This window comes from Dendrobates tinctorius, unplaced genomic scaffold (genome assembly GCF_039654945.1).
Source record: "Dendrobates tinctorius isolate UK_male_01 unplaced genomic scaffold, ASM3965494v1 ptg000081l, whole genome shotgun sequence".
In the NCBI taxonomy this organism is placed as follows: domain Eukaryota; kingdom Metazoa; phylum Chordata; class Amphibia; order Anura; family Dendrobatidae; genus Dendrobates; species Dendrobates tinctorius.
Genome location: NW_027361749.1, coordinates 7806861 through 7820087, shown reverse-complemented (window position 1 = coordinate 7820087; position 13227 = coordinate 7806861). Strand labels below are relative to the sequence as shown.

At 45.9% G+C, this 13227-nt stretch overlaps 1 protein-coding gene across 1 annotated transcript in view; it reads right to left on the bottom strand.

The window, feature by feature from the left end:
- RNF125 (ring finger protein 125) overlaps positions 1 to 9885 on the bottom strand; it is a 32511-nt gene extending 22626 nt beyond the window's left edge. Inside the window, 3 exon segments of the mRNA XM_073583715.1 lie at positions 9466 to 9610; positions 9613 to 9633; positions 9636 to 9885. Of these exon segments, the coding sequence (XP_073439816.1) occupies positions 9466 to 9610; positions 9613 to 9633; positions 9636 to 9873 (404 nt within the window). The 5' untranslated portion in view covers positions 9874 to 9885.
- Positions 9886 to 13227: the final 3342 nt, after the last annotated feature.

Sequence of the window (13227 nt, the reverse complement as noted above, 5' to 3'; positions counted from 1 at the left end):
GGTGCGGATTCATCCGCGCGGATTTTGTACAATCCGCAGGTGAAACCGCAGGTCAAAAGACCTGCGGTTTTACCTGCGGATTGCTCTGCGGTTTTGCCCTGCGGTTTTTCATCTCCTCAATGGAGGAGATGGCAAACCGCAGGAGAATCCGCAGAAAGAATTGACATGTCAATTCTTTCTGCGGATTGAAAACCGCAGATAATCCGCGCGGAAAATTCCGCACCGTCTGCACTGCGGTTTTTGATTCCCATAGGGAATCATTGTACTGTACACCGCAGCAAAAACTGCTGCGGGTCCGCAGCGGCCAAAACCGCTGCGGAACCGCAGCAAAATCCGCAGCGTGTGCACACAGCCTAACCCTATATTTAGGTTTTCCCATATATAAATATTTCTCTTTCTTCCCATATAGTAAATAAAGCATGTGTCACACACATTTACCATAGTCTACAAATGTATCTCTGGCAAAACCCTTTTACATTCTATGCCAAGTTTAGCTATTAGCAGATTGATGGAGTGAAAAATACTGTGTGCGCTGTATGAGAACACAGGTCTGTGACATTCCTGACCACATTCACAAACAGGACGTTGTCAGCCACAAGAACAAGCCTGGTGATAGTCAGATGGTGGGATCAAAGCAGCTTATCTAGAAGAGCAAAATGGACTGTTCTGCAGACTGGAGATAGCTGTCATCCCATCTGGTGGCAGTCACTGGCAGGGTTGGGTAAAATCCAACAAGCTCGATCCTTTTTTCTCTACAGCAGAGGAGTGTAGGGACTATTTTACATACATTAAAGTTCAGACAGACCAGATCAGATTGGCACGGTTGGCTAATGTGCATCTCTGACCTAAAGGTTGCCCAATCTGTGGCCCAGGGGGCCCCATGCGGCCCGTGATGTCATTCTGTGCACCCCCAGACAAGTCGGATTCCTCTGCGTTCAGTAACTCTAATAACTATGGGCATAGCTGGCTCATTGTATAGTCATCGGGAGTGCAGCTAGGAGAGCAGAATACCCTTTTTTTTTTTTCAAAACAAGAATGGAAGTTGGTGGCTCAGTGATTAGAATGGTGGCTCAGTGGTTAGCACTGGGGTCCTGTGTTCAAATCCCACCAAGGACAACATATGCAAGGAGTTTGTATGTTCTCCCCGTGTTTGCATGCGTTTCCTCCGGGTTCTCCGGTTTCCTCCCACACTCCATAGACATACTGATAGGGAATTTAGAGTGTGAACCCCATCGGGGACAGTGCTTATACTGTCTGTAAAACGGTGTGGAATTAATGGCACTAAATAAATGAGTAAAATACACCTCCATTTAGTCAATTATGGCACATATGCTACTTCAAATTTTATGCAGCCATTGGCAATCACAAAATTTGTCACTCAGACTGAAGACGACCATGTACCTCTGGTTTAGGCGAGTGTTGTATCCCCAATGCTTTGGACTGTACTGCGGTGCCGGGGACTGAGAAAGAAAACGATTTACCGGTATGTAACACAGACTTGTTAAATAGTTCTAGGACACAAGGCTGTCCTCATCCAGTGTAGTGTACGCAATGGCACTTTGGTGAATATATATATCCAGACTGCATAGCCAAGCACTTCAATAATGGCTTCTTACTTCCCAATTCACGCCTTTTCCAATTAGGCTTGTGGTGTGGAATCCCCTTTTCACAGAGCAGGAGGATATGCTCTCATGATCACAGGAATGTTTTTGTTCCTTCATGCTTCCCCTTAAAAAAAAAACAAAAAAAAAAAACTCACGGACATGCAGAATCCGAATGATATCATTTTGGGCAGAAGCCAGGAAAGACAGGGATTATGAAAAACACATGTGCAGTTCAAAAAGTCATCATTTTCCAACCTGTGCTAAGTGTATCATTATCGATTCCCAGGCTGGAATTTCCCCACACGACTGTGTAAAACGCTGAAAATCTGGCTCATAAAACAGCCACCTATAGTCAAAGCCAGCAAAATGTCTGAACCCTTTATTCCAATGTCACTTCACATTATAGTAAATGAGTAGGGGGGCTTGACACAATGTGGTAATATGTGCGGCTCCACATTTTTATTCAATAATTGTGAATGTCGATTGCGATCGTCACAATATGGAACTAAATCCAGTCGGCTTCATTTAATAGTCAAAATCACAGGCACATATTTACAACAGCAGCAGAGGTTTTAGTCTGTAAGGCTATGTGCACACGCTGCGGATTCCGCCTCTGCGGATCCACAGCAGTTCTGCAGACCGTGTACAGTATCATTATAGTCTATGGGATTTACAATCCGCAGTGCAAATGCTGCGGTTTTTCAACTATGGAAAAGCTGCGGTTTTGAATCCGCAGAAAGAAATGACAATTCTTTCTGCGGATTCCGCTGCGGTTTGCCACCTATTCCATTGTCCAGGTGTCAAAGTGCAGGGGAAAACCGCAGGCCAATCTGCAGGTCATTTTAGCTGCGGTTCCGCACATTATTATTATTATGCAGTTATATAGTGCCATTTATTCCATGGCGCTTTACATGTGAAAAGGGGAAATATAGACAAGTATAATAAACATGTGTAAGACAAGGGACACATAAGTACATAAGGAGAGGGGACCCTGCCCGCGAGGGCTCACAGTCTACAGGGATGGGTGAGGATACAGTAGGAGAGGGTAGAGCAGGTCGTGTGGTGGTTCAGTAGACCGAGGATCATTGCAGGCTGTAGGCTTGACGGAACAGGTGGGTCTTCAGGTTCTTCTTGAAGGTTTCCGTTGATGGTGAGAGTCTGATATGTTGCGGCATACAAATCCGCGGGTAAATCCGCAGCGTGTGCACATACCCTAAGAGCAACAAATCGGTGATGTATTGCAAGACCCCATCGCTCATTATCATGTGTAATCCAAAATCAAACAACCGCCATATGTATGTTTTTCGCAAATAATTACAAATAATAAAATCAGCACATGACTACAGTAGCCAATCCCAAGACAATGTAGTTGGAAATGGACTGCTGAGCCCAATGACTGGCTGCAGTGGTCACATGCACTGTAGTCATGATGTCACTGCTGCAGCCTGTCAACAATAAGAGCGCTTCGACAGACATCACTGGAGAAGGGGAGGGTGGAGGTAAGTTTATTACTTTTAACTGGAGCAAGCTGATGGTGATGCAAAACTTATTTATGGAAAATCGCTTTAAAAATATCTCAACATTTGTGTCTTCAGCTCCAATGAACAGCTCTGTATATACAGATACAGGCGACAAGCAAGTCCTGTGCTAGTCGGATCCTGTAGTTCCATACGTATTACTAAGTTACCTAACTTAATGTAAAACTGTAGCTTTAAATCAATGAAAATCATGAAGGTTCTGGCTAAGGTTTATCCAATAATGAACATGCTGGAGCTTTTAAAAACCGCAGTATTATTCATTATTACTGCAGATTCTATGAAATTAATGGAATAGATCCATTAATGTGAGCAGATCCTCTGTCCAAGACACAACAGAAACTGTTTCAGCAGCAGATTTCTCAAGAGTCAACTGGAAAATCCACAGATCTTCCCATGACAAATGCCCCAAGACAAACTGGGACGGGTATAACTTATAGAGTATCACTACGGTATACACGACAAGATATAGATCCGGGGACAGAGTCTGCAGTGGAGCCCAGTGACCTCAAGCTGCTCCTCGGATCAATATGTTTGAACTGGCCAAGTGTGCTAACAAACAGTCTGAGGGGCCCACTTAATGGAAGAAACAAGATATGCAGAGAAAAATAGCAGCTGTGTTTGGTTAATATCCTAAATGGACAAGCTAATATTCTGAGCTTTGGATAAAAGCATCAGTGGCATCACTAAACAAATAACCAGAAGAGCAAACCAAAGTTCAACCAAACTCAGAAAAGTAAAAAGGTCACCGGGAAAAGAATATGTCAAAGAGAAGTCACTAAGATTAAAAACCTACAGTAAAAGACAACTAAACATGGCACCAAGGATGAACAGTGGGCAATGTATGGTAACCAGTTAGCTCTGAGACTTTGTGCACTCAGGGATTATGGTATAGGTATGGTGTGCACATTGTCTAAGGATGGGTGCACCTACATGTTTGACCTCTGTCAGGCTTAATGATGAGCCGAGATCTCATTCTGCGCATGCGCCACCTCCGGCACCATTTGCCTGAAGACCATTTTATCATGATGATTTAACGAATACCAGGCTGCAGATTTTTACATTAAACCTATGGATTAGATCAGTATGACGGTGACATTCTGCCCATACCTTTAGTTTAACATGGATGATCCTGATCACAGGTTCTCTTTAAAACATCAAACCATCTCTAGAGGAAAGAAAAGTGACAAGCCTAGAATGTCTCCTAACTAAAGCTATGATGAATAATAACCAGCGGTGACTACAAGGTCATATACGAATGGTCCCACATACTTTCCAAAGTAACAAGATTTTACACTTCGTGAAAGGAAAATTAGTACATTTCTTGCTTACAGAGCAGACAGTGTTCCAGACTCCAACAAGAAAATTCAATAAGTAGTTCATATTTGTATGACCACAGTTAATAAAAGGCAAGTAATAAGATTCTGCTTTAGTAGGGTAAGCTCACTCTGCAATTTGAGGAGGTCCCCTATCAATGAAGAGAGCTGCACACGAGCAGCCAGCGCTCCAGTCCTGACCTTGAGCAATGGGTTAAAACATAGTAATGAAAGCACTCCTGTCAAACGTATGGTATATTCTGTAAGATATATTCCCAACATAGGACAATCTCTTAATCTAACGTCAATGGTCGGCGAGTAGCTGACACACACCACTGTCACCAGCTCATCTCCTGCAGGAACCAATGATCTGACCTGTCCTCCAAGACACATAGGACGGCTGGACTGTGAACAGCACATGATAGTTGGGGGCTAGTACAGACGTTGCAGAGGGGTCAGATACTTTAGGTTACATCTCGCTCTACTTTAGGCTATTTTATCATGTCTTGTAGTAAGAAATGCCAAGATGTGACACAGACATAAGGGACATAACGTTCTTTGTGCATTGTTGCTTCCTGCAATATTCACAGTCATGTCTCTGGCATCATCCTTAGTCTTGCCGTTCTCCCACTCATTGTATTGTTTCAGGATGCGGCCTGTGTTTTTCTTCATATGATGTCATTTCCTTGAATCCACAGTAAAGCTTCTGTCTGTAAGTGAACGACAGTAAAACAAATACAAGCCATTTGCAACTTGAACCCTATGGAACACGTCAACAGGATGGACACGGCAGCTGCTTTACATGGAGGTCCTGCTTACTCGCCTCGCTTTACGAAACACTTATTTGCCTAATCAGCCAAAGTGTTGCTGAACAAGCAAAATAAGATAAAAAGTACAACATTGTAGACATTATCTTGGCAAACACTGACATATTTATACATGTATATGAACCTGGGTATGACCTCATTCGAGAAAAAAAAATGACCATTTTTAATCAGAGCTTTGGATCCAATTTTCATCTAGATTTGGTGCTTGAGCCGATTTTTATCAATGTGGCGCCATATTATGGGGTATTCTCGGCTAGATGCACTGCATCTAGGGGAGCAGATCTCTACAATATGGTGTTGTGTCTCATGCGTTTCCTTGTATCACTATACCCACTAAAGTCATCCATCAGCGATCACCCTGAGGTCATAAACACGAGCATTCAGCTCAGCCACTAGGGAGAGTTATGTGGATGACGGCCCCTTTACATTGCCCGATCAAAGCCACTACGCAACCGCCAGTCAACTAAACGCGAACCAACTGGTGGTCGCTTATTGACCAGCTACCAACCACACTGACACACGCACAGAACAGCTGTTAATAGGATCATTCTGGGGGAGTAAAGATCCTGGTTTTGGCCACACAGGTCCCTGTTTACACACAATTTTATGCTGCAGAGAATGAGTTTTCTGGGATTGATTGTTGGTTGTTTAATCAGGAAACAATCAGTTCACAATTATTAGCTTGTCTGAACAGGCCCGAAAAGGAAGGAGACTCTTCGCCCAGGGCACAGTTAGCCCTAACTCATACAACTGGATTACAGAGAGAGACACAGATAAATCCATCCTGAACTTCTGTGAGATTGCTGAAGACTTTCCATGTTGAATCAGGCAGGATCCAATGTGTCAGTTCATTCCACAATTTCTATCATAATAAGCAAAGTCAAAGGAAGTCACTTATCCTGCTGCCGCAATACACAAGCATGAAAGTGTTCCCTCTTTAGGGGTCTACAGCATGGCCTCGGTCATATGAATGTGGCCTGCTGTAGTCCCCTCATACTCAGGAACAGTAAAGGGCATGGACTTCAGTACCCCCACACGCTCTACCCAAGCCCCAGCAAACAACCATGATGGCATATACAAGCCATATGCTCTCACTTAGTAAGGTGGGAAAATCCTAATGTGCAGACAGATGTAATGAATGGGACAATCTGAGAGAAGAAACTGAAGACCCACCTGTTCCGACAAGCCTACAGCCTGCAATGATCCTCAGTCTACTGAACCACCGCACGACCTGCTCTACCCTCTCCTACTGTATCCTCACCCATCCCTGTAGACTGTGAGCCCTCACGGGCAGGGTCCCCTCTACTTATGTACTTGTGTGTCCCTTGTCTTACACATGTTTACTATACTTGTCTATATTTCCCCTTTTCACATGTAAAGCACCATGGAATAAATGGCTCTATATAAATGCATAATAATAATTCTGGTTACTTGCTTTGTGTAAAGGGACAATCAGTGAATATTTATGACCAATGTAAGATGTAAGACAAGTGCAAATCTGTATCTAGAATGACAAGTACATCCTGGAAATGACAGTTTTATCTATAAGACTCTCAGTTCATGTGTATGTATGAATATGAAACTTCAAAAGTCACAACATGCTATTGACCCCATTAGGAGCCACCGAGACCAGTCTCCAAGTCAAAATAATTTTTTACTGGCCAAGTTATTCGCTATTCTAAAGACATGATGGGTATGGTCCCACGGAGCAGTTACCATGTAAGGGTGAGACCGAGCCCACGAGTGCAGGGCCGGCGAGCCCACAAGTGCAAGCGAAAACATCCCAGTGGCTTTTGGGCACACACAATAGCCACACCAGTTGATCCAAATTCCCAAGAAGTTGCATATACAGAGACTAATGGGCTACCTGGCTATTGGAATGGTTTCGTGTGAATGTGGCCTGAAATCAGCCGTATACATAACAAGCTCACCATAATTATGCACAGACAACTGCTTTGTGGGCACAGGCCGGGGCCACCACGCACATAAAGCAGGTCTCACACATCCCACATTCACAATCCGAGTACAGACCACAGGGTATATATAAGATATATATAAAGTATATATAAGATTTGGGATCAGGAGACCAGTGGCCGGTCTGGATTTTGCAGGCTGTATTTGGACTGTGAACGCTGAGCGTGTGAAACCGGCCTTAGGCTAATTTCACATTACGTTTGGCCTCTGTCTGTTTGGCATACATTAGTAAAAAAAAAAAAAAAAAAAAAATTGGTATGTAAAAACTTAGTACACTACACCAGTCAAGTGACAGGTCCATTCTACATTTATGCCTCAGCATGTATGGAGGCCACGAATGTGATCAGATCAAGGCCCAACGGAGTCACCAGAATCCACTAACGGTGATAAACCACGAGCCACCAAACAGTGTATTTTACAAGTGTAGCAGATCAGTTGTAAAGTATAATTTTGCACACATGAAGTGTCCCTGAAAACAAGAAACAACCTGCTGCCTGGACCGTGCGGTCCCCGATGACAGCAGCAGAACTATGTGTGACCTCCCTTACTTAGCTGGAGGGCAGGACAAAGAACAATGTGAGATTTTCTCAGGGAATGTAGGTCAGAGCTGTGACTACTGATTCTCCACAACGCACCATACTGTAGTACAGAATAAAGAACAAAGGGCACTGCTGTGCCCCACGCTGCATGGCCACCAGTCAGTGTGCCACCGGCAACTCGACGGAACGTGACCACAGCCTGCCGGACTCCCATTAATCCTAAAACTGAAGTGATGTAAGATCAGCCCAAAGGCTAACAGCAACTGTCCATCTATACGCCTGGTAGAGAAGTAGACCCCACAAGGGGCACAGCTATGTGGGTGCAGAGGAAACACATTCCCTGGTCCTCTGTGCTCCATAAAAAGTCACCACTATCCTAAATGCATTGTAGGTGGCAGCTGATCTATGACTACCATTGCCATACCATAACCCCAAAGACAGTAAATGGTACCAGACGCCTCCAGTCATGTGACGTAACTCCCAAAAGTGGGTAAGAGTGCACACTGCGTCTGTGCACTCATCGGTCAGGAGCTTTCACAGATGTATAAATAAGGTCTCCATTCACCAGCTGGGGGGCACAAGTGTGTCCTTGTGTCCTCCTGCATACTGTTTGTTTAACTACCTAGGAAAGCGCTGTAGACTGCATATTTCAATACAAAAAAATACACTAACAGAACGGGATACGCTATTTTACAATAGATCCCTATGGATAACCGCATCTAATGGGACTGTACCCCGAGGCTGCGGACCAGAAATGCAGTGTGTCCCTAGACGAGCGTGACTGCCTTGTGGCCCACTGCCTTCTACGGAGCTAGGACTGGGTGTTTGGCTGCTTCATATACACAGCTGTAGAGTAGAAGTAATGTCAGGAAGGTGTACGGACCCTCATCTACAGCAGCTCTGAAGACCCCGGGTGGCCTAACTAGACGATTTCAGCTCTGGCCGACAGGGTGGCTCAGTGGTTAGCACTGCAGTCTTTCAGCACTGGGGTCCTGGGTTGAAATCCCACCAAGGACAACATCTACGAGGAGCTTGTATGATCTCCCCGTGTTTGTGTCGGTTTCCTCCGGGGTTCTCAGGTCTCAAGCCAGACATACTGATAGGGATTCTAGATTGTGAGTCCCATCGGGGACAGCATTGATAATGTCTGTAAAGCGCTGTGGAATGACGCTATATAAACAAGTAAAATCCATCTGTATGTGTATGGCGGATATCTGTATGGCGGCCTCCTGACGTTTCCAACAGGTGTAATTGGGAAGATAATGACCAGTGGGACATCTAGCGGAGCAGCCATGTGTAAGGGGGAGACATGTCCTGGGCTGTGGGGTCATGGATCTTGGTGTGTTGCTGACAGCTGCTCAGTATAAACTGCACGTGTTCAGAACTGAAGCAAGTTTAGGTAAAAAGTGTAGAAAGACCCCGATAACTGGTGTACAGTGTGCGCTGTACGGGCAGGACCATAGTGGGGCTAGCGGAGACAATAGTGGGACTATGGCGAGGACGCAGCAGAGACAGTAAGGGGCTACATTAGAGACCATAATGGGGTCTACACCAGGGGCTAGACCCTGCACAGGACTGGCTGGATATGGAGGCCAAAGACATTAGCTACATGACAACCCCCAGCATCTGCACTTTAGGAGCCGTAGTCTGAGCAGCCGGTAATAACTCACACATGCCCGCAGCGTGTCCTCGTCGGCCGGCTCAGCACCTCCAGGCACACGGCGCAGTCGTAGCTGGGGTTGGGGTCTTCTTTTTGGTCTCTGTCGCTGCTGAGTATGGAGCCCATGTCTGCGAGGTGAGGGAGCCGCGGCTGCAGCCTTTGTGAGGGCACAGGCGGCTGTGAGGCAGCGGCCGCTCGGGTTACACCGCTCCGACCAATGGGCGCTCTCCGCTATTGTTGGGGGCAGCATGTGCTCGGTGGTGGCAGCGCTCCAGCCGCGGCGTCCTCCTCCTCCCCCGGCCGCACCAGTGATGGAGCTGCAGGCGGAGCACATTGTCACCCCGTCAGCAACAAAGGAGACGCCGACCACATGGTGAGAGCAGCCGGGGACTCCCTGCACTGAGGGGCGGCCTCTCATGGCGTCACACGAGTGGATGGCAAATGTGTCCAGATCAAAATAAAGGCAGGGCCGGCTCCAGGCTTTTGAGGGCCCCAGTGTCTCTGTGGGCCCCCCTTTAACACATACCACGATTCATGCCCTGTGGCCAGGGGTGAACCTAGCCTCCCTGCTGCCTGAGGCGACAGCAAAATGCCCCCCCACACACAAAGTGCATTCTCATATCTAACCTGTAACACTGAGTACAATAGTGGACATTTTAATTTAGATAAATAGAAAAAAAGTGTCCAAACACAAGGATGTCAGCGCCATGACACGCACATACGGGAGCAACACTCTCTTAAAGGAGTTATTTGAAGAGCCACATGTGAATGGCGCCACAGTGCGTATGACTGACCACAGCTCCATTTACATGGTGCTCTCCAAAGCTATGTTACCTAGGATCATGGGGGTCCCAGCGGTCAGATCCACAACAAACAGAAAGTCATCCCCTATCCCCACATAATGGCCATACAGTATAATGAGCCCCATATATTACTTCATACAGTATAATGGACCCCATATATTACTTCATACAGTATAATGGGCCCCATATATTACTTCATACAGTATTATGGGCCCCATATATTACTTCATACAGTATAATGGGCCCCATGTATTACTGCATACAGTATAATGGGCCCCATATATTACTTCATACAGTATTATGGGCCCCATATATTACTTCATACAGTATAATGGGCCCCATATATTACTTCATACAGAATAATAGGCACCATATATTACTTCATACAGTATAATGGGCCCCATATTTTACTTCATACAGCATAATAGGCACCATATATTACTTCATACAGAATAGTAGGCACCATATATTACTTCATACAGTATTATGGGCCCCATATATTACTGCATACAGTATAATGGGCCCCATATATTACTTCATACAGTATTATGGGCCCCATATATTACTTCATACAGTATAATGGGCCCCATATTTTACTTCATACAGCATAATAGGCACCATATATTACTTCATACAGAATAGTAGGCACCATATATTACTTCATACAGTATTATGGGCCCCATATATTACTGCATACAGTATAATGGGCCCCATATATTACTTCATACAGAATAATAGGCACCATATATTACTTCATACAGTATAATGGGCCCCATATTTTACTTCATACAGCATAATAGGCACCATATATTACTTCATACAGAATAGTAGGCACCATATATTACTTCATACAGTATAATGGGCCCCATATATTACTTCATACAGTATTATGGGCCCCATATATTACTGCATACAGTATAATGGGCCCCATATATTACTTCATACAGCATAATAGGCACCATATATTACTTCATACAGTATAATGGGCCCCATATTTTACTTCATACAGCATAATAGGCACCATATATTACTTCATACAGTATAATGGGCCCCATATATTACTTCATACAGCATAATGGGCCCTATATTTTACTTCATACAGCATAATAGGCACCATAAATTACTTCGTACAGCATAATGGGCACCATATATTACTTCATACAGTGTAATGGGCCCCATATAATTCTACCCAAACCCAGCTGTTCTGGTCTCCTCAGTGTATTCTGATCCTCCGCAGTGCTTGGCACAGGGACATCATTAACTTTACCTATATAATGGTCCACTTGGACTGATAGTAATAGTGATTTGTTTGTACCCTGTTGTCTGGCGCTGGCCCACTTTATGGGGGTGCTCAGGGCATATGATTATACACCAGTAAAAAGTATGAGAGGCTCAATGTGACCAATGCCACCTAGTTTCCTACCCCTCTTATTCAACTGGTACTGTGGGCACACTGACTGGTACTGAGGAAAAGAAAGAAAGAACAGAGAGAAAAAGAATACAGAGAGAAGGAAAGAAAGAACAGAGAGAGAAAGAAAGAGGGGAAAGAAGAGAGAGAGAAAGAAAGAAAGAAAGAGGGGAAATAAATAAAGAAAGAAAGAAGAAGGAAAGAAACAGAGAGAGAATGAAAGATTCTATAAAGATACTATAGCAGCCCGGCTCCCACTGTAGTGCCCACCTGAGCCTCCCGATGCAGGACATATCATGATCTCCTCACATTGCCGACATCCAGAGTCCACGGCGATCCTGCTGTCCACGCTGTTGGGGGAGGATACGGTGATGCATCTGAAGCATTCCCTGAAGTGCCTCCATGGTTACGTCACAATCTCCTCCCGAAATTACTTCATTTCCAGTCAGCTTCTAGCACGTCACTTCCGGTGGAACGTCACGTGCGAATTTTAAAGTGATCCTCCGGGCTCCGCCGTGTACTCCTGTGTCCGCGGGAAAAGTAAGCTCCCAGCCGGGGCAGTGGGGCAGAATCTCTCTCAAAATCGGGACTGTTCCACTGGGAGGTATGAATGCTCCCCACCATACACCTTGTACATGTATGGCTCCACATACATCATACACACACGGTTCCGCTTTTTATGCCTCATACACACATGGCTCTGTTCTGTACACCTCGCACACACACACGGCTACACTCAGTACACACATGGCTCCACTCCATAAACCTCGTACACATGCAGCTCTGCTCCGTACACCTTGTACACACGTGGCCACGCTGTGTAAACCTTGTACACAAATGGCTCCACTCCGTAAACCTTGTACACATGCGACTTTGCTCCATACACCTCGTACACACGCGGTTCCGCTCCATACACCTCACACACACGCGACTCTGCTCTGTACACGTGCAGCTCCGCTCTGTACACCTCGCACATGCGCTGCTCTGTACACCTCACACACGCACTGCTCGCTCCGTACACCTCGCACACGCGCTGCTCCGCTCCATACACCTCGCACACGCGCTGCTCCGCTCCGTACACCTCGCACACGCGCTGCTCCGCGTATACACACAGCTCCGCTCCGTACACACGGCTCTGCTCTGTACACATCTCTGCTCCGTACACCTCGTACACATGTGGCTCTGCTCCTTACACCTCCCACACACGTGGCACTACTCCGTACACCTCGCACACACACAGCTCCGCACACCCCACACACTTGCAGCTCTGCTCCGTACACACACACGGCTCCGCTCCGTGTACACACACAGCTCCACTCCGTATACATCTCTGCTCCGTACACCTCGTACAAACACACAGCTCCGCTCCATACAAACATACAGCTCCGCTCCGTACACATCTCTACAACGTACACCTCGTACACGTGCAGCTCTGTTCCGTGCACCTCCCACACGCGCGGCTCCGCTCCGTACACCTTGTACACACACACACGGCTCCGCTCCTTACACCTCGTACACACGCGGCTCCGCTCCGTGCACCTCGTACACACGCGGCTCCGCT